Here is a 22,806-nt window from a genome sequence, read left to right on the forward strand (position 1 = left end):
AATGTCTTATAATAATTTATAATGAATATAACCTGAAAGAAATAACTATGCTATACATCTTAATACAACATCATAAATCAACTATACTCCAATTAAATAAATGAATAATAAAAACTATAAAGAAAGCTGAGTGCCAAAGAATTGATGCTTTTGAACTGTGGTGTTGGAATAGACTCTTGAGAGTGCCTTGGACTGCAAGGAGATCCAACCAGTCAATCCTAAAGGAAATCAGTCCTGTATATTCACTGGGGGACTGATGCTGAAGCTGAAACTTCAGTACCTTGTCCACCTGATGCAAAGAACTGACTCATTTGAAAAGAACCTGATGCTGGGAAAGATTGAAGGTGGGAGGAAAACGGGACAACAGAGAATGAGATAGTTGGATGGCATCACTGACTCAATGGACATGAGAGTAAGCTCCAAAAGTTGGTGATGGACAGGGGAGCCTGGTGTGCTGCAGTCCATGGGGTCGCAAAGAGTTAGACATGACTGAGCAACTGAACTGAACTGAACTGATACTTTGTTTTATTTAGTTAGTACCCTGGTTCTCATAATATATAAATCTTTTGCATTTTCATTTTGTATTACCTCTTTTATCTACAAAATAGTCAACACATTTAAAATCGTTTAGTTTCACATAATTATCTTTGCCATATAAAAATAGTGACTAAGTTTAGGAAATAACAGGAAACAATCATACACATTGAGGCATATAGGAAATTACAACACCTGGTCTCAAAACATTTGATTAATTAAAAATATTAATATCAAAAATATTAATATATCCTGAGTTGTCACTCTTTAAGTTAGCCAAATATCACCTTCCAATCGTAACTAAATTTAAAAACCTTGTAATTAATTAAATCTTTAGTGTGGATGGCTAAATTCAGACATTAGAAGCCCCAAAATCTCAAAGCTACCTGGAGAATAGTCTTTGTTTCATTTTTTTTTCCTTCAGCTATATAGATACTGAGAAACACAAAGGGCTTGAATATTGGTACATATGTATATTAAAAGAGATACATCTTTGAGAATTTCTATCAGAGAGGAGTATCCAACATTTTGTTTTAACGAGAAACATGCCCAGTATGTGAGATTTCAGCCTTCACCAACATCTGTAAGTTTTTAATAACATTATATTCCAGTGCTGAATTCACTCCTGCCTAGTATTTTCAGTTTCCTTAGAGCAAGGGTCCCTATGTAAAAAATGACCAGCTAGGAACAGAATTCTTGAGGAGAGATTTCACAGTGAATATTGAAAATCATTAAGTACACTGAAAATATATATGTAAAGGGTAATTAGAGAGGTTAATTTCCAAAAGTAGTCAAGATCAATCTGAATTTCTTGGATTGTGCATGAGAACTCTTCCTGAAACTTAAAACCTTACCAAACAGTCTCCTCATTGCCATCTTCATCTCCTTGTTTCTAAATGTATAGATAATAGGATTCATAAAAGGAGTAATTAGAACATCAAAGATGGCTAAAAATTTATCTATGGGTAAGGTAGGGAATGGCCACACATAGACAATAATGCAAGGGCCAAAGAAAAAAACTACCACAGTGATGTGAGCTGAGAGGGTAGAAAGGGCCTTGGATGAACCACCTGAAGAGTGTTTGCGAACTGTGACCAGGATGAAGATGTAAGACACCATCAGGATACAGAAGGTGCCCATGGAGATGAAGCCACTGTTGGCAGTGACCAGAAACTCCAGTCTATACGTGTCTGTACACGCAAGTTTGATGAACCGAGGAAAATCACAGTAAAAGCTATCCATTTCATTGGGGCCACAAAAGGGTAAGTTGACAACAAAAGCCAGCTGGGCCACAGAGTGGATGAGTCCAATGGTCCAAGAAACAGCCAAAAGAGAAGTGCACATTCTAAGGCTCATGATGGTCAGGTAGTGGAGCGGCTTACAGATAGCCACGTACCGGTCATAGGCCATGACTATGAGCAGCACCATCTCTGCACCCCCGACAGTGTGAATAAAGAACATCTGAGTGACGCAGCCTCTCAAGGAGATGACTTTGTGTCTTCTGAAAAGGTCAGAAATCATCTTTGGGGTTGCAATGCTGGAAACACCTGTGTCAATGAAGGAGAGATTGGCCAACAAAAAGTACATGGGCGAATGTAAATGGTGGTCTGAGAGAATTGTGAGCACAATGAGAAGGTTTCCCAACATACTCGCTATATAAAATACTGTGAAAAATAGAAAAAGAAGAATCTGGATCTCCCAAGAACTGGTGAGTCCCTGCAGCAAAAATTCAGACACCACGGAGCGATTTCCTCCATCCATCAACTTCACGCACAAGGTTGACCCTGAGGTTAACTGAAGAGCAGAAGAGGGAGACAGGCATAATTAGTAAGTTGGAAAGAAAGTCCTTGCAAAAATGTCAGAAACTAAAGATCATCTTGCCATTGTACAGAGTTACTTAGAGCTTACACAGTACAAGTATAACAAAGAGCCAGAATCAGAAATGTCCCCCGCATAAATCTTCACTATCGTTTAATCATGTATCTCAAATCTAGTTTGGGCTTTAGAGTCTAATCAAGAAGGGGGAGTGTAGATAAAGGCACCTAAGAATTTAAAAAGAAGTGAGTCATGGGACTTCTCTGGTGGTCCAGTGGTTAAGACCTTGTGCTTCTACTGCAGGGAGTATAGGTTCAATCCTTAGTCAGGAAACGAAGATCCTCCAAGCTGCACGGTGCAGCCAAAATAATAATAATAATTTTTAGATAAAGTTGACTCAGGAAATGGAGATTTGTACTTCCGAGTTTCTCTACTGAAATATGCCACAGAATGAAAACATGTACAAGAAGGTACAGAAAATTGTCTGGAGAGGTGCTCTAATTTATTCTTTACAATGCTGCCTGATTCAGTGTGGATAGACCACAATTTATTTACTAATTTCCCTATTAATAAGCATTAATAAGCAGTTTGCAGTTTTGGGGGCCCAACAAACAATGCTGCAAATATCTTCATGTTTGCGTCCTTTATGTCTTTGCATCCTCTGTATCTTTATGCATGTCATCCTTTTGTGCTGTTTTCCTTTCACGGCATGAATTCTCAGGATGTGATTACTGACACATCCTGAGTACTTATATTTTTAATTTGTGTAGGTTTGCCTGATTGCCTTCCCAAAAGGCTCTAATAAGACATATTTTCACAAAAATAAATGTTAACATTTTTTAAATTGTTGCCAGTATACTGGGTAGAAAGTGATAGCTCTTTGTTACCCTAAATATTCATTCCCTGACAATCAATAAATTTGAACATGTTTTCCTGCAATTTAGATCTGGTCTTTTGTGAATTACTGTTCCATGTATTTTCCTATTTCTCATTGTGCTTTTTCTTGTCATTCGTAAGAGCTCTTTTTATATTGTAGATGTTAAGTTTTTGTCATTTATTATATTTTAAAATCAATTATCTATTACTTTGTTTATAATTTCTTTGGCTATTCCCAAGTTTTTAGTTGTTATATGATTAAATACAGCTGTTACCTGACTTATAGCTACTGAATTTAGTCTTGATAAGATCTCCCTCACTCCTGGATCATACAACTACACCCTTAGGTTTTCTTTCTACATTTCATTGTTTTTTGTTTTCTATACTGTGCTCTATTACTTTTATATATGTTTTAAAATATAAGTCCACTTTTAATTTCTTCCAGGTATAATAGAATTGTAATGGCACTATGTGTTAAGTGGCCCATTCTTTCCCCAATGAATTTAAATACCATTTTTGCATTTTGCTAAATTTTCAGATAATTTGGAATCTGTTTCTAAATTCTTTGTTCTGTTTCCACTGATATATTTACCTACATCTGTAGAAATATCAGAGTATTTCAAAACTATGGCTTTTTCTTATGTCACTTGATAGAGCAAGCCCCTCCTTTCCTGTAATTATTTTTCATGCTTAGTTGGCTATCCTTTTTTTAATTAATTAATTATTTTTGGCTGTGCTGGGTTTTCGTTGCTGTGCCCAAGCTTCCTCTAGTTGCAGGGTGTGTGCTTCTCACTGTGGTGGCTTCTTTTCTTGTAGAGAGCCAGCTCTAGGCATGCAGGCCCAGTAGTTGCAGCACATGGGCTTAATAGTTTTGGATCTCAGGCTCAGTAGTTGTGGCACAGGGGCTTAGTTGCCCTGTGACATATGGGGTCTTCCAGAGCTAGGGATCAAATTTGTGTCTCCTGCACTGGCAGGTAGATTCTTAACCACTGGACTTCCAGGGAAGTACAGTTATTCTTCAGTATATACATTATTCTATATAAACTTTAAGATCATTTTACCCAACCCCTCAAAAAAAATTCCATTGCACTTCTTGATTTTAACAGCATTAAATTTATATATTAACTTGGAATGAAGTAGCATTGTTATTATGATGGTATCTTCCTATTTTAAAATATTATGCATCAAAAACCAATACTTGTAAAATTTTTTAAAAAAAAATTTAAAAAAAGAAAGTATGTATCTAAAGGAAAAAAAAGGAGGGGAAATATGTATACCTACGGCTGATTCATGTTGAAGTTTGACAGAAAACAGCAAAAGATTTTAAAAAAAAAAAAACATTATGCATCTACCCATCTGTTCAAACCTTGTTTCATGTCCTTTAATAAGATTTTGCCTTTTCCTCCATATATATTCTATACCTTCTTTGTCAGACTTATTCCTTGTATTTTTTAACTTTTTCTTGGCATTATGAACAGAATATTTTTTCTCATATCCATTTCTAGATTCCTCTTGCTAGAATGAAGAAAATTTCATTCTGTTATATGTAGCTACCTTACCACGTGTAATAGTGGTAAGGTAGCTACATAATAGTGTTATGGTGTCTGTGTAGTAGTGTTTTACTGCAGTGTCTTGGATTTTCTTGTTTTACAATAATATCTTCAGCAAATAGAGAACTTTTTCATATTTAATTTTTGTTGATTTGGTTAAGATAGTATATTCATTTTATCACTTGTTAATATAGAAGCCCTATATACTTGTCTATTCTTTTCACGTTTATTGTCTCTTCCAGCAATACATTTCTGCACTCTTGTTTTAAAATGATATGCCAACTATTTTTAATTAATTTCCCACTAGTAGGAAATTAATTTTCCTATTAATTTTTTTAAAAATAAATTAACTTTTAAAAATTAATATATTTTCCTCCTACTTTTTCCCAACACCAAATAAGCTGAGACCTTTTAAATACTTTTCACACCCATCTTCTCATTCCTCTCCCCATTTAAATTAAATCAGTTCCTTTTTATCCTCTGGAACTTCTATTTGTTTTACATATTATGCCTCCTAAATCTATCCTCCCTGTTTCATTTCCCATCATCATTTCCATTTCATTCTATTTATCTTATGCACTTTAAAATATCCGCTCCTGGGCTTTCTTGGTGGCTCAGTGGTAAAGAATCAGCCTGCCAATGCAGGAGACACAGGTTAGATACCTGATCCAGGAAGATTCCACATTGCCAGGGGCAGCTAAGCCTGTGGGCCACAACTACTGAGCCTGTGCTCTGGAGCCTGGAAGCTCACATGCCCTAGAGCCTGTGCTCGGCAACAAGAGAAGGCACCGCAATGAGAAGTTCGGGCACCACAACTGGAGAGAAGCTCCCAGCGCTGCCGAGTAGACAGCAGCCCGTGCAGCAAAGAAAACCCAGCACAGCCAAAAGTAAATAAATATATAAGCATTTTTTTAAGATATCCATTCCTTTAACCGTCCAGCCTCAAATCTGGATTTCAAGAATAATCACCCTCTGTTTAAGTCCAACTGAACTGGACAACTCCAAGGGTCTTATTTATAGTACTTATGGGTCCTCTAGGATTTCCCTGGTGGCTCAGACGGTTAAGCATCTGTCTACAATGCGGGAGACGCGGGTTCAATCCCTGGGTCGGGAAGATCCACTGGCGAAGGAAATGGCAACCCACTCCAGTACTATTGCCTGAAAAATCCCATGGACAGAGGAGCCTGGTAGGCTACAGTCCATGGGGTCACAAAGAGTCAGACACGACTCAGTGACTTCACTTTCATGAATCCTTTTACCTGATGTTATTATTTTGTATTGAAATCAGCATCTGAATCTTCCAGAAGCTCTATACTCAACACAGCCTAACATCACATGTATTTAAAATGGGCTTTATACACATAGATTATAATATTTGAATTGAACCTTCAGAAATCATCGATACCATTCATTTCCAAGATTCAGTGTCTTCCAGTCAATCAGAGATGTAAATGCCACCTAAGGCACAGGTAACGTCCTTGTTAAGTGTTTTTGGAATAATAACTTGACAATAGAAAAGTGCTTAAAAATCTATGAAATAGATAAATAACATGATATTAAAGTTTGAAATAAACTATAACTCTCAATAGCTATATTCTTATTTATTGTTTTGTGATTTATTGCTTTGAGAGTTTGACTTTTTAGGACTCCAAACTTAGAAGTAATCTCATCTCAAACATTTTCTTCCACAATGAAAATTGATTTTAAAGATAAGTAAAATTTTCTATAGAAAATAGCAATGAACTAGAATTTAAAAGATAATCCAACCCTGTTAATCTCTCCAAATATACAAATTTGAGTATTGTGTAGTTTATTTAGTTATTCATCTTCCTTCTTATTTTTAATGTTCTGGAGAGAGAGATGTAAAATATTTGTTAAAAATGAAAAATCACACACCAGACTGCTGGATTTAAACTTGACTTGACCACCTGCTGTACCTCTTACACTGACCTTGAACAAATGATTTAATCTTATTATATCTACATTTATTCATCATTAAATTGGAATGAAAATAGTTGGCCTCAAAAATCATTATAGGAGAAGAATTTAGAACAGTATTTGACTCATACCAAGAACCCAATAATTGTTAGCCATATGATATTATTATAAATATCCTCAGTGACACTTAAGTCTCCTGGTAGTCCTATTTCTCAAAATCCTTCTTTCGTCTTTCCCTGGTTTTTCATCACTTATTTGCTATATAAATAATAACATTTTTAAGATTTTGTTGTTTTTCTCTTCACCTAATGGGCTTTCATGTATTCTAATTATACCTTCCCCAAAAGCCTGACCACTGTGTGAAAGACAATATATATGAAAAGGTTTAGTATTTCCCCAGCATGTAAATGCTAGTTGAATCCTAGGAGTTAGTCATTCATCTCCTAATTCTATTCTAAACTGCATAGTCGTATTTTCCATACTCTACCAAACACTATCGCCTACACATTTATATATTAGTGAAATTTCACATGACTACAAAAAAATAATAATTTTGTTAATTTTATTAATTGTATTAATAAATTGATAATTAATAATCATCTCTCTACTTCCCAATGCAGTTTTTCCTCGAGATCTATTATAATACTGCAGGCATCTCATCCATCCTACTCTTCTCAAATCTTCATTGCCTTTCACTAATTATTACTGAAATTCTACAATACAGGACAACCAGTGTCTGCACATCTAACTTGCATATGGCCATCAGCTAACTCTTCCTAAGTAGCACTTTGATGATATAACTACTACCACCAGAAAGTGTCCAGTGATTCTCATTGCCTTTAGAAGTACAAACTCCTAACATAGAATGTGCTCCTATAATTTGGCTCCATGCCATCTTTCCAGGATGATCTCCCTCTCTGCTCTTACTTTCAAGAAATATTTATTCCTCTTTAATACTTCTTGTTCTAAATTACAGTTAGTTGCTCAGTCCTGTCTGAATCTTTGCGACCCCATGCACTGTAGCCCACCAGGAGCCTCCATCCATGGAATTTTCCAGGCAAGAATACTGGAGTGGGTTGCAATTTCCTTCTCTAGGGGATCTTCCTGACCCAAGGTTTGAACCCAGGTCTCCAGCATTGCAGGCAGACTCTTTACCATCTGAGCCACCAGGGAAGCCCATCAATTACCTTCTCCTTAACTCTTTGCAGTCTGACAGCTATCCCCACCACCTTCTTTAAACTGGTCTCATGAAGATCACCAAACATCTCAGAATAGCTGAATCTTCTGATATTTATGCATCATCTTATACTGTTCACCATTTCCTACTTTCTGAAAAATATTGTCGCTAGTGGATTGTGCAAAGACTTTGTCATCTCTCTCCCTATTGATAATGTCTATTCTACAGGCTGGACCTGAAAGCAATAGCTTCTCAAATGAGAATTCAAACTAGAGTCATTTAACATAGGGAAGGAATTAGTCCTTACAGATTTAGGTTCCATTGTGCTGTGAACCTGAAACTAATATAATATCATATTTCAATTGTACTACAGGTTTTTTTAAGTTAAAAATATTAGACAAAGTAGGAATATTTGGAGGAAGAACAAACAACTGAAGGTAATGAAAAAGGAGTAGTACAGACATTATTGGAGGTTTGAATTCTTACTCCATGAGGGGAGAAATAAACTAATTTTTTGTCTGCCTGGTCTATATTTGAAGAAAAGCATCAAAGGCTATTCCCATAAGATGAGCCAGGGACATTTCCATTCATAGAACATACAAAAATATTCATAAATGAAAAGTAAGTCATCCAAAGGCTTAGACATTAGTCTCTGATGCTAGTATAACTTTATTCTGATCCACTGCCAGATGTTAGCTTAGCAATACTATCTTATCTAATTTCCCCATTCCCAAGCATTCTTATGTGGGCATACCTGAAAAAATTACAACTAGAGTTATTAACATCAGGGAGGATTTAAATCATTGTAACCTAGAGGCCGAAGGGAAGATCAAGGCTACATACACAATGCATTACAGAACTGTAGTTATATACAAATGTGTAAATTCTAAAACCTGTTTGGGGCATCATTTTGAGGGCTTCATGAATGGCTTTCTCAATCCTCTCCAAACCTTCAGACATAATTTACTTTGGATGATTATTTAAGATTGTTCACTTCTGCTGACTTCTCAGGAGAGATAGAATTATTATGACTAACAAGATAATGATCTATGTGAAAAATGCTGAAGGAGTCATCTACTAAATCTTTGGTCAGTGACTCGACTACATAATTTTTTTAACTTCTCCTTAATCTTATGACTCTCCTTGGTCATATGATATCCAGAATAAACACTTTTTATTACTAATGACATCTCCTTTCTTTACTCTTTTACAAATGTTGATAGTTCTCTGGTCTTCTTAACTATCTAGACATCGTTTTTATTTCCTTAACATGCTAATGAATCTTGGTTTAAAATGTTAATAAGAGTGTATCTAATCATAAATTATACAATTATTTCCTGAAACTTGCATGATATACTTTTATTTATTCTGATCTCATATTGACTTTAGAAAACATTAATATTATGTATATTATATTTTATAGCTGTGCTATACACTCTAAAAATAAAATACAATTGTAAGAATATCATTATTCCTCATGGTTAACCATATAAGTTATAAACTCTTCGGAATTAAGAATGTTCCTACTTTTCAACTAGGAAAATTTCCTCAAGTTGTGACCTACTATAAATGCTGTTTTTTAATCATGTTTTATTAATAATTTCCAACAGGAGGCAAATGCCAAAATTTATGACATTAATTTCCTCTTTCTAAAAGTTTACAACCTCTAAAAAATCTTTCGTATCTTCTGTTGCACAATAGCAGGATAGAGCATAGAAAGGAGGAATATGACCCATGTTTTACAGATAAGAAAATAAGGACTGAAAGAGATTAAATTAACTGCCTAATTTTGCACAGCGAAGTGTCCAATTCAAACCCAACTCTTGCCATTGTTTTAAAAATGCAAGTGGATTAAAAATAACTTGAATAAATGTCAAAATTTTAATAGCTGTTTTCTAGGAAGGGACTACGGGTGATAAATTTTCTATTTTGCACATGTTTTTCTCTTTAAAGGAAAATTATTAATTTAAAAAACAAAGTTGACTCCAGAGCCCAGGGTTTTTCATTATACTATTCCATAAGTCACTGACAACCTAAAGACAAAGTAACTTCGAGGGTGTGAGGAAGTAGCTTTTACTTCCAAGGTACTTGACAGGCAAATGGTCTGCCTGCAAAGACTTGACAGGCAGCGGGTCTTTGGTGTCTGCCACCTCATCTTCAGCTCCTCTACCATCTCTTGTCGTACTGCCTTCTGCTCCTGCTCATTATCTACTTCTCTCAGGCAGTCCCTGACTGTCCAAGACCTCACCAAGATCTAGTCTCTCCCAAGTTCCTGGCCTCCAAAGCGTCCCTTCCAGAGCTTTTTCAATTAAACCATTTACATGTTGAGTCATTTCAATGTAGTCACCTAGTTTTATATAAAACCCAACTCTAATTACTCTCATAAAATTTTTATTTCAGTTAGGTACATCCCTAATTGTGGCATGCTTCCTGAGTATTCCAAGCTGCTACAATTCTACCACTTTTAGGGGGCAAGGGGCTACACAGCATGTGGGATCTTAGCTCCTTGACCAGGAATCGAACCCAAGTACTTGCAGTGGAGGCACAGAGTCTTAAACACTGGACCATAGGAGAAATCCCACAACTCTCCCACTTTTAACTTGCCCTGCTTACACATCAGAAAGAGACATTAACGACACCCAACTTATGCTATATTGTCTATACCTAATCTTAGTTTCCCATGGAGAGGTTTTCACATGAGAATTTTAGTTTAAGACATCAAGAACAACACAAATGAATTTTCTCTGAATTCTGGAAATTACTCATATCTGGTGATGAAAATGTAACTAACCCTATTTGCAAAGAACCAGAACTCTCTCTTACCTGAGTTAGACCAAAGAACCAATTTTCCTCAAATGGTAGATTAAGTCCCTCCAAATTGTGTGAGAAGATAGAAACTTCCATTATATATTAGCCATAATTTCTAAGAGAGAAAAGTAAGAATTAGTGTGATGGATTCTGGGTACCAAATGACAGAAATTGAGACTTTATAAAACGCAGAAACTGAAAACATCACTTAGGAATTTACCATGAAAAACTAAAAGGAAATACAGAATTGGGCAATAAGAAGGAATAAGACATAGAAAAGATGAAAACATCATGCTTTTCCTCCTGCCAAGAACACCCTCTTCTAGTCAAAATCCCACCCTTCATTCACCACCCAGTTTAGTGTCATCTCCCCCATGACCTTAGCAAAAGTCAAAGAGTTATTCATTTTGAAACTCTTTTCCATGCCGCAAAATCTTCCCCAATACTCTTAACAAGAGTCATAGTTTTATTCATCTTGATGCTCCTTTTCATGCATTGCCCAGAATACATATGTAACAAATATGTCAAATAACAATAAAACCATAGATTAAGTTAAAAGAAGTAGGGAGATTACAGAGAAACCACTGGAGAGAGATTCAAAGATAAGTTGGATTAATTTTGGACTTGCTAAATAGAAAAACATTTGTTTTACATATTCTTTGCATGATAGTGCTTGAAATAGGAACACTTTTCTAGATTCAGGAAAGGATAGTTTCACTCTGACTGAGATTGTAAAACTTTCTGAAACAAAGAACTTAATATTGTTTTTCTCAAGTAAAAAAAAAAAAATTCTAATTAGCATGTGGTGGCCAAGTGTTGGTGGGAATCTTGGGAATAGCCAGTCTTTCATTGATTGGATTTTCCTGGGAATTACGCCTCAGAGTCCATCCTGATTTTCACCTGGGGAATAAAAAGAACAAAAGAACAGAGAAAAGAAAGTAGATTCTTAGTACCCAATTTAATGATGGCTTAGATCGATGTGCAGAAACATTTTTGCTTTAAAAGGAGACAATACAATAAGTATAAAGAAACCCAACACTTTAGAATGCTTGAGATGCAGCAGGTGATGGAAAGAGTATTACTCTACTCTAGTACTAACTAGATGTTTTATGGCAAAAACACTCTTCAATGAAAACTAGGAGGTAACAGCAAATGAGAAATCAGAGAACATAACTTTACTTCAGCAATTTTGGCTCTCTACATGTCTTTCAGTCCTATGAGACTAAAAATCTAGGATCCTAGACTACATACATTTTTTCATGAGAGTGTTGTCAAGTTCTAAACTGTTAATAACTAAAGAATAAGAGGAATTGTTATGCAGAAAGTTTTAAAAATAGATACACCCTTTCCAAATATGTACCCTTCCTTGACCACATCTTATAAAAGAGGTTCTTATATAGTTTTACCTTATTATTCTATAATATTTTCCTTTGTTTCAATTCCCACCATCCTTCTTCAGGTAATATTGTGTATGCTAAGTCTCTTTAGTCGTGTCCGACTCTTTGTGACCCCGTGGACTATGATCCTTTGTCCATAGGATTCTCCAGGCAGGAATACTGGAGTGGGTTATCATGCCCTCCTCCAGGGGATCTTCCTAATCCAGGGATCAAATCCATATCTCTTAAATCTACCTGCACTGGCAGGTACCACTAGCACCAGCTGGGAAGCCCCTAGATACTATTGCTTCATATTAAATCTCAGAAAGAATTATAATCGATTACTGCCATACTTCCACCATACCCATCACCTGATCGGTAAATTCTGGCAAGCAGCAATATGCAATGCGAAACATATAGTCAATATTTAATAAATATTCATTTTAAAAATATGCTTGACTAATTTTTTCTGATGTACTTAAAATAATTTTTATAAATAATCAATATATCCAAATGGTTCATGCCTCATAAATATAACCGTTACTATGACCAGCTGTTATAAGAATTCAGCAAACTAAAGATATTGTTAGCTTTATGTATTTGTAGAGAATATCAAAACAGATCTTAAAAATGCTTCTATGTGATATTTATAAGACACAGACCTAAAAACATGCAGATAGAGAAACTTAATAGGAAATAATTAAATATCACAAAACCCTACTAGCACGGTTATATCTATACCAGACAATATATGTTAATTCAAAAGGCTTTTTTAGGAGCAGGGAGTGCTACTGCATAATAAAACTTCAATTCACCAAGAATATTATAAATTTGTATAAAACTAATATCATAGTCTCAAAATATATCAAGCAAAAATTGATTAAATATAACATTCTTACAAACACAATAGAAAATATCAATACATACCTTACACACCAACTATAAATCAAATCAACAACAAAAAAAATAGCAATGCTACGGAGTTGAACAATTATGCTGTGTCCATCAACAAATGAATGGATAAAGAAAAGGTACCTTTTGTGTATATATGAAGTGAAGTCGCTCAGTCGTGTCTGACCCTGTGACCCCATGGACTGCAGCCTACCAGGCTCCTCCATCCGTGGGATTCTCCAGGCAAGAATACTGGAGTGGGTTACCATTGCCTTCTCCAGGGAATCTTCCCAACCCAGGGATTGAACCCAGGTCTCCCACATTGCAGGAAGACACTTTAACCTCTGAGCCACCAGGGAAGCCCTGCTGCTATATGTATACATATATGTATATGTATATGTATATGTATATGTATATGAAGTGAGATATATATAAATAACAGAATATTACTAAGCCATAGAGAAGGAATGAAATAATGCCATGTTTAGCAACTTGGATGGACCTAGAGGTTATTATGGGCTTCCCCAGTTGCTCAGCTGTAAAGAATCTACCCACAATGCAGGAAGATGCAGGGAACTCAAGTTCGATCCCTGGGTCAGAAAGATCCCCTGGAGGAGGGCATGACAGCCCACTCCAGTACTCTTGCCTGGAATATCCCATGGACAGAGGAGCCTGATAAGCTACAGTCCATAGGGTCGCAGAGTCAGAGATGACTGACACAACTGAGCATGAGCATGAGGGATTATTATGGTAAAGTGAAATCAGTCACACAGAGAAAGACACATATTATATGATATCACTTACATGTGGAATTTAGAAAAATAGTAAAAATGAACTTATTTCCAAAAAAAGATTCAGACCTAGAAAACAAACTTACTTAGCAAAGAGGAAAGGGGAGAGATAAAGTAGGACTAGGGAATTAGCAGGTACACACTACCACACTGAAATAGATATGCAACAAGGATTTATAGTATAGCTCAGAGAAATAGATTCAGTATCTTATAATAAATTATAGTGGAATATAATTTTAAAAGAATATGGATATATTTTGTTGTTGACTGATCGGACTCAGTCATGTCCAACTGTTTGCAACCCCGTGGACTGCAGGACCTGTCCAACACCAACTCCTGGAGCTTACTCAAACTTATGTGTATGGAGTCGGTGATGCCCGTCCAACCATCTCATCCTCTGTCATCCCCTTCTCCTCCTGCCTTCAATCTTTCCCAGCATCAGGGTCTTTTCCAATGAGTCACTTCTTCGCGTCAGGTGGCCAAAGGATTGGAGCTTCAGTTTCAGCATCAGTCCTTCCTATGAATATTTAGGATTGATTTCCTTTAGTCCTGGTTGGATCTCCTTGCAGTTCAAGGGATTCTCAAGAGTCCTCTTAAACAACACAGTCCAAAAGCATAAATTCTTTGGTGCTTAGCCTTCTTCAGAGTCCAACTCTCACATCCATACATGACTCCTGGAAAAACCATAGCTTTGACTAGACAGACCTTCATCAGAAAAGGAATGTCTAGGCTTTTTAATATGCTGTCTAGGTTGGCCATAACTTTCCTTCCAAGGAGCAAATGTCTTTTAATTTCATGGATTCAGTCACCATCTGTAGTGATTTTGGAGCCCCCAAAAATAAAGTCTGTAACTGTTTCCATTGTTTCCCCATCTATTTGCAATTAAGTGATGGGACCAGATGCCATGATCTTTGTTTTCTGCATGTTGAGCTTTAAGCCAACTTTTTCACTCTCCTCTTTCACTTTCATCAAGAGGCTTTTTAGTTCCTCTTCACTTTCTGCCATAAGGGTGGTATCATCTGCATATCTGAGGTTATTGATATTTCTCCTAGCAATCTTGATTCCAGCTTGCGCTTCCTCCAGACCAGCATTTCTCATGATGTACTCTGCATATAAGTTAAATATGCAGGGTGACAGTATACAGCCTTGACATACTCCTTTTCCTATTTGGAACCAGTCTGTTGTTCCATGTCCAGTTCTAACCGTTGCTTCCTGAACTGCATATAGGTTTCTCAGGAGGCAGGTCAGGTGGTCTGGTATTCCCATCTCTTTCAGAATGTTCCACAGTTTATTGTGATCCACACAGTCAAAGGCTTTGGCATAGTCAATAAAGCAGAAATAGATATTTTTCTGGAACTCTCTTGCTTTTTCGATGATCCAGCGGATGTGGCAATTTGATCTCTAGTTCCTCTGCCTTTTCTAAAACCAGCTTGAACATCTGGAGGTTCATGGTTCATGTACTGCTGAAGCCTGGCTTGCAGAATTTGCTGGAGCAGCTGTGAAAATATACCCCACGTCCAAGGTAAAAGAAACCTAAGTAAGACGGTAGATGTTGCAAGAGGGCATCAGAGAGCAGACACAATGAAACCATAATCACAGAAAACTAGCCAATCTGATCACATAGACCACAGCCTTGTCTAACTCAGTGAAACTAAGCCATGCCCTGTGGGGCCACCCAAGATGGGAGGGTCATGGTGAAGAGGTCTGACAGAATGTGGTCCACTGGAGAAGGGAATGGCAAACCACTTCAGTATTCTTGCCTTGAGAACCCCATGAACAGTATGAAAAGGCAAAATGATAGGATACTGAAAGAGGAACTCCCCAGGTCAGTAGGTGCCCAATATGCTACTGGAGATCAGTGGAGAAATAACTCCAGAAAGAATGAAGGGATGGAGCCAAAGCAAAAACAATACCCATTTGTGGGCATGACTGGTGATAGAAGCAAGGTCCGATGCTGTAAAGAGCAATATTGTATAGGAAACTGGAATGTCAGGTCCATGAAAAGTGAAAGTGAAGTCACTCAGTCATGTCCAACTCTTTGCGACCCCGTGGACTGTAGCCCACCAGGCTCCTCTGCCCTTGGGATTCTCCAGGCAAGAATACTGGAGTGGGTTGCCATTTCCTTCTCCAGGGGATCTTCCCAACCCAGGGATCAAACCCAGGTCTCCTGCATTGCAGGCAGATGCTTTAATCTCTGAGCCACCGGGGAAGCCCCATGAATCAAGGCAAACTGGAAGTGGTCAAACAGGAGACGGCAAGAGTGAACATCCACATTCTAGGAATCAGCGAACTAAAATGGACTGGAATGGGTGAATTTGACTCAGATGACCATTATATATCTACTACTGCAGGCAGGAATCCCTTAGAAGAAATGGAGTAGCCATCATGGTCAACAAAAGAGTCCAAAATGCAGTATTTGGAGGCAATCTCAAAAACGACAGAATGATCTCTGTCCGTTTCCAAGGCAAATCATTCAGTATCACGGTAACCCAAGTCTATGCCCCAACCAGTAACACTGAAGAGGCTGAAGTTGAATGGTTCTATGAAGATCTTCAAGACCTTTTAGAACGAACACCCAAAAAAGATGTCCTTTTCATTATAGGGGACTGGAATGCAAAAGTAGGAAGTCAAGAAACACCTGGAGTAACAGGCAAATTTGGCCTTGGAGTACTCAATGAAGCAGGGCAAAGGCTAATAGAGTTTTGGCAAGAGAACACACTGGTCTTAGCAAACACCCTCTTCCAGCAACACAAGAGAAGACTCTACCCATGGACATCACCAGATGGTCAACACTGAAATCAGATTGATTATATTCTTTGCAGTCAAAGATGGAGAAGCTCGATACAGTCAGCAAAAACAAGACTGGGAGCTGACTGTGGCTCAGATCATGAACTCCTTATTGCCAAATTCAGACTTGAGTTGAAGAAAGTGGGGAAAACCACTAAACCATTCAGATATGACCTAAATCAAATCCCTTATGATTATACAGTGGAAGTGAGAAAGAGATTTAAGGGACTAGATCTGATAGACAGAGTGCCTGATGAACTATGGACAGAGGTTCATGATATTGTACAGGAATCAGGGATCAAGACCATCCCCATGGAAAAGAAATGCAAAAAAGCAAACTGGCTGTCTGAGGAGGCCTTACAAATAGCTGTGAAAAGAAGAGAGGTGAAAAGCAAAGGAGAAAAGGAAAGATAAGCATCTGAATGCAGAGTTCCAAAGAACAGCAAGGAGAGATAAGAAAGCCTTCCTCAGTGATCAGTGCAAAGAAATAGAGGAAAACAATAGAATGGGAAAGACTAGAGATCTCAAGAAAATTAGAGATACCAAGGGAACATTTCATGCAAAGATGGGCTCAATAAAGGACATAAATGGTCTGGACCTAACAGAAGCAGAAGATATTATATATTATATATATATTATATATATATATATTATATATTTTATATAATATATATATTATATAGCAGAAGGTGGCAATATGCAGAAGAACTGTACAAAAAAGGGCTTCACCACCCAGATAATCACGATGATGTGATCACTCACCTAGAGCCAGACATCCTGGAATGAAACCAAGTGGGCCTTAGAAAGCATCACTACAAACAAAACTAGTGGAGGTGATGGAATTCCAGTTGAGCTATTTCAAATTCTGAAAGATGGTGCTGTGAAAGTGCCGTACTCAATATGCCAGCAAATTTGGAAAACTCAGCAGTGGCCACAGGACTGGAAAAGGTCAGTTTTCATTCCAATCCCAACGAAAGGCAATGCCAAAGAATGCTCAAACTACCGCACAATTGCACTCATCTCACACACTAGTAAAGTAATGCTCAATTACCACATAGCCACCAAGAACTATATGCTAGAATTATATACATCAGCATGAAAAGATTTACATATTGTATCGTAAAATGAGTTGTGGAATAGTGTGATATTATTTTGTATAATTTGTAAATGCATGCTAAGTCACTCCAGTCATGTCAGACTCTTTGCGACCTTATGGATTGTAGCTAGCCAGGCTCCGCTGTGGGATTCTCCACTCAATAATCCTGGGGTGGGCTGCCATGCTCCTCCAGGGGATCTTCCTGAGCCAGGAATCAAACCCATGACTGCTGCACTGGCAGGTGGATTCTTTACCACTAGCACCATGTGGGAAGCCCAAATGCATAAATAAATATCTCAAAAGAAACATAACAAAATTTTAACTGTTATGTTTGAGTGGGATTGTTTTTGGTGACTTTTTTCCTTTTCTTCTTTGTGCTTATCTATATGTAAGCTATAAATGTACTTTAGACTCCACTAGTTTGTTATCCTGAAAAAGTTAACACAAAATGTTTGTGGTAAATCTATCGGATTTTCCCATTCTTTTCCATTCCTTATGATTCAGAAGGAAAGAGTTGTTTCTTTCTCCTTCTCAGCTTTTATTTATCGTTGCTCTTTGCACAAATAATTGTTGACCTCCTACTGTAAGTCAGGCAAATACTACTGACTTCCTGCTATAACATGGGTATCCCTCTAGGTACAAAGGGCTTCCCAGCTGGCACAGTGGTAAACAACACTCCTGCCAATGCATGAGACTTAAGAGACAAGGGTTTGATCCCTGGGTCGGAAAGATCCCATGGAGGAGGGCAGGACAACCCACTCCAGTATTCTTGCCTAGAGAATCCCATGGACAAAAGACCCTGGTGAGCTACAGTTCATAGGGTCACACAGAGTTGAACATGACTGAAGTGACTTAGCATGCATGCACGCTAGGTACAAATAACAAAAATTCTTACTTCCTGATTTATGGACCTTTCTTTCCAATGGGAGAAAAGAAACTAACAAAGCAATCTCTCAAATAGATTTTTTTTTTAAGTCATGAAGATATTAAACAAAGCATATGGTAGAGAATAATAGAGTAGTAAGGCAAAAGAGAACTTCCTTAGATAAGAAGTGTTTTTCTGGTGTTGGCCTTCGAGCTGATATCTGAATGATGAAAAGGAACCAGCCCTACATTTACCTAGGCAAAACTCTCCACAAGTGAAGTCAAGGGCCAGTGTATAGGTTTCAGACCACGAGCTTGGTATACTCAAGCAACAAAGTCCAAAATGGCTAAGAAGAAGGAAAAGGCTCAATGAAGTTGGCAGGGTCAAATCTTTTCAGGCTTCTGGACCCTGGTTAGGCAACAAGGTAGGGTAGGTATCCATACTCCGTCATGCTGTGGCATCAGTCTACCCTTAGCCTTCAGAGCTCTCCAGGAGCACCTCTCCTTCCCAAGGCATGCACTTAGCTAAGAAGATGAGTCAGCATGACTTCTAACTCCATTCCATAACGTTCACAAGTTCATGAATCCTCTCTACTCAAACCTTTTTGTTCAGTCTGCCCACCCTACCACACTCCTTACTTACTTGCAATGATTTTTGCCTCAGAGATCCATTGTCCCTTCCTAAAATTAAGTTGTATACTTCTAACACAGTTTTCTACAGCTCCTGACACAAGATTCAGATACAGCAAATATTCCGTATATTTTCTGATTAATTGAATTTCTACTTATGTGATTTCTTGCATAAGCTAGTCTGCTTGATGATTTCTTTGAGAACATTAAAAAACACCATAGAAAAATAAAGAGGAAGGATATATGTATATACACAATGACATACAACTCAACCACAAAAAAGAATGAAATATTGCCATTTGCAGCAACGTAAATGGACTTAAAGAATATGCTTAGTGAAATGTCAGAGAGAGACAACTACAACATGATATCACTTATATATGGTCTAAAAATAACACAAATGAATCTGTATACAAAGCAGAAATAGACTCACAGACATAAAAAACAAATTTATAGTTACCAAGGAGGAGAGGAGGAATAAATTAGAATTATGAGATTAAGAGATACAAAAAATACTATACAAGAATAAATAAGCAATGAGGATTTACTGTATAGCACGGGGAATTATACTCAATATCTTATAATAACCTATCATGGAATATAATCAGAAAAAAATAACTATGCTATACATCTGAAACTAACATAATATTGTAAATCAACTCTACTCCAGTTAAATAATAAAAACAAGCTTTCCTTTAAAAAAAAAGAACAGTGAGATACTCTTTGAATATTTACTTATACTATTTCTGAATGGTATATTTATTTTTAATAATTACATGCAACAATTTAACACATGGAAAGTTTAATATATTTCTTCATTATACAGTTTAATAATGGATTTTATTTCTTCATTTATACAGTTTTGCAATAAATTTTCTTTTGTAAATTTATATATAATTCTATATATAAAATTCTATAAATAAAATTCTATCCTTTGTTTTATTTAGTTATTAGCCTCATTCTCATAATATAGATATCTTTTCCTTTTTAGTTCAGTATTGCCTCTTATCTACAAAATATTCAATCCATTTATAATCATTTAGTCTCACATAGTTATCATTGTCATATAAAAAGAGTGACTCTTGTTTAGGAAAAATCATAAACACCGAGGAGTAGAAATTTATATGACCAGGTCTCAAAGCATTTGATTAATTAATAATATTAATGCCTCCTGAGTTGTCATCTATGAGTTATCCAAAATTTAATATTCCAATCCTAACTAAATTTTAAAACCTTATTATTAACTAAATCTGAGTGTGGATGGCAAAATTCAGATGTTAGAAGCCTCAAATTCTCAAAGCTATGTAGGCAGTTTTCATTTTGTGTTTTGTTTTTCCTTGTGGGTATATAGACACTGAGAAACACAAAGGGCTCGAAGAGCAGTGCATATGTATACCAGAAGAGCTGCATCTTTGAGAATTGATACCTAAGAGAAGAGTATCCAACATTTTGTTTTAATAGAAAATGTGCCCATTATATGAGACATGAGCCGTTACCAACATCTAATAAATAATAATAAAAACTAATAAGGACGTTATATTCCAGGGCTGAATTTACTATGCATGTGTGTTCAGTCACCTTAGTCATGCCCGACTCTTTGCAACCCTATGGACTGTAGCCCACCAGGCTCCTCTGTCCATGGGTTGCCATGCCCTCCTCCTCGCGGATATTCCCAGTTCAGGAACTGAACCTGCATCTCCTTCACTGCAGGCAGATTCTCAACGCTGAGCTACCGGAGAAGCCCACTGAATTGGCTACTCCCTAATATTTTCAGATTCCTTAGAGTAAGTGTCCCTATGAAAAACTGACCAGCTCAGAACAGAATCTCTGAGGAGAGGTTTCACAGTGGATACTGAAAATCTTAAATACACTGAAAAGATTTATGAAACGTCTTCCCGACCCAGGGATCAAACCCGTATCTCCTGCTTACAGGCAGATTCTTTACCACTGAGCCACCAGGGAAGTCCAAACAACATCATTAAATACATTGAAAATATATATGAAAAGTGTAATTAAAAGAGGACAATTTCCAAGAATAGTCAAGATCAATCTGAATTTCTTGGACTGTGCATGAAAAAACTCTTCTTAAAACTTAAAACCTTACCAAAGAGTCTCCTCATTGCCATCTTCATCTCCTTGTTTCTAAGTGTGTAGATAATAGGATTCATAAAAGGAGTAATTAGAACATCAAAGATGGCTAAAAATTTATCTATGGGTAAGGTAGGGAATGGCCACACATAGACAATAATGCAAGGGCCAAAGAAAAAAACTACCACAGTGATGTGAGCTGAGAGGGTAGAAAGGGCCTTGGATGAACCACCTGAAGAGTGTTTGCGAACTGTGACCAGGATGAAGATGTAAGACACCATCAGGATACAGAAGGTGCCCATGGAGATGAAGCCACTGTTGGCAGTGACCAGAAACTCCAGTCTATACGTGTCTGTACACGCAAGTTTGATGAACCGAGGAAAATCACAGTAAAAGCTATCCATTTCATTGGGGCCACAAAAGGGTAAGTTGACAACAAAAGCCAGCTGGGCCACAGAGTGGATGAGTCCAATGGTCCAAGCAACAGCCAGAAGAGAAGAGCACATTCTAAGGCTCATGATGGTCAGGTAGTGGAGCGGCTTACAGATAGCCACGTACCGGTCATAGGCCATGACTATGAGCAGCACCATCTCTGCACCCCCGACAGCGTGAATAAAGAACATCTGAGTGACGCAGCCTCTCAAGGAGATGACTTTGTGTCTTCGGAAAAGGTCAGAAATCATCTTTGGGGTTGCAATGCTGGAAACACCTGTGTCAATGAAGGAGAGATTGGCCAACAAAAAGTACATGGGCGAATGTAAATGGTGGTCTGAGAGAATTGTGAGCACAATGAGAAGGTTTCCCAACATACTCGCTATATAAAATACTGTGAAAAATAGAAAAAGAAGAATCTGGATCTCCCAAGAACTGGTGAGTCCCTGCAGCAAAAATTCAGACACCACGGAGCGATTTCCTCCATCCATCAACTTCACGCACAAGGCTGACCCTGAGGTTAACTGAAGAGCAGAAGAGGGAGACAGACATAATTAGTAAGTTGGAAAGAAAGTCCTTGCAAAAATGTCAGAAACTAAAGATCATCTTGCCATTGTACAGAGTTACTTAGAGCTTACACAGTACAAGTATAACAAAGAGCCAGAATCAGAAATGTTCCCTGCATAAATCTTCACTATCGTTTAATCATGTACCTCAAATTTAGTTTGGGCTTTAGTGTCTAAACAAGAAGGCGGAGTGTAGACAAAAGCAAGTTTGGATTTAAAGAGAGGTTACTCAGGAAATAGATTTGTACTGCCAAATTTCTCTGCTGAAATATGCCCCAGAATGAAAACATGTACAAAAAGGTACAGAAAGCTGTCTGGAGAGGAGCTCTAATTTATTCTGTGTAATAGCCGCCTGATTCACATTGTGGATAGACCATAATTTATTTACTAACGTCCCTGTTAATAAGCATTTACCTAGTCTCTAGTTTGGGGAGGCCTACAAACAATGCTACAAATATCCTTACGCACACATCCTTTTGTATTAATTTTTTCTTTCATGGCATCAACGCTTAAAATGAGATCACTGGGTCAAAGTACATATATTTTTAATTTGGGTAGTTTTGCTTGATTGCATTTCCAAAAGGCTA

General features: G+C 37.2%; 2 protein-coding genes across 2 annotated transcripts; both read right to left on the reverse strand.

Annotated features, from left to right (window-relative positions):
* Positions 1-508: 508 nt before the first annotated feature.
* Positions 509-11,598, reverse strand: LOC101109974 (olfactory receptor 4F3/4F16/4F29-like). Its single transcript, XM_015096725.4, has 2 exons — positions 10,714-11,598; positions 509-2,328 (listed from the first exon to the last, which is right to left on the reverse strand). The coding sequence occupies exons 1-2, from the start codon at positions 10,792-10,794 to the stop codon at positions 1,309-1,311; spliced, it is 1,101 nt and encodes a 366-aa protein (XP_014952211.4). The 5' UTR covers positions 10,795-11,598; the 3' UTR covers positions 509-1,308.
* Positions 11,599-21,178: 9,580 nt separating this feature from the next.
* Positions 21,179-22,153, reverse strand: LOC114115837 (olfactory receptor 4F3/4F16/4F29-like). The gene has a single exon (XM_027972240.2). It carries the CDS (start codon positions 22,142-22,144, stop codon positions 21,179-21,181), a length of 966 nt encoding a protein of 321 aa, XP_027828041.2. The 5' UTR covers positions 22,145-22,153.
* Positions 22,154-22,806: the final 653 nt, after the last annotated feature.

The sequence above is a fragment of the Ovis aries genome, chromosome 7 (genome assembly GCF_016772045.2).
Source record: "Ovis aries strain OAR_USU_Benz2616 breed Rambouillet chromosome 7, ARS-UI_Ramb_v3.0, whole genome shotgun sequence".
NCBI lineage: Eukaryota > Metazoa > Chordata > Mammalia > Artiodactyla > Bovidae > Ovis > Ovis aries.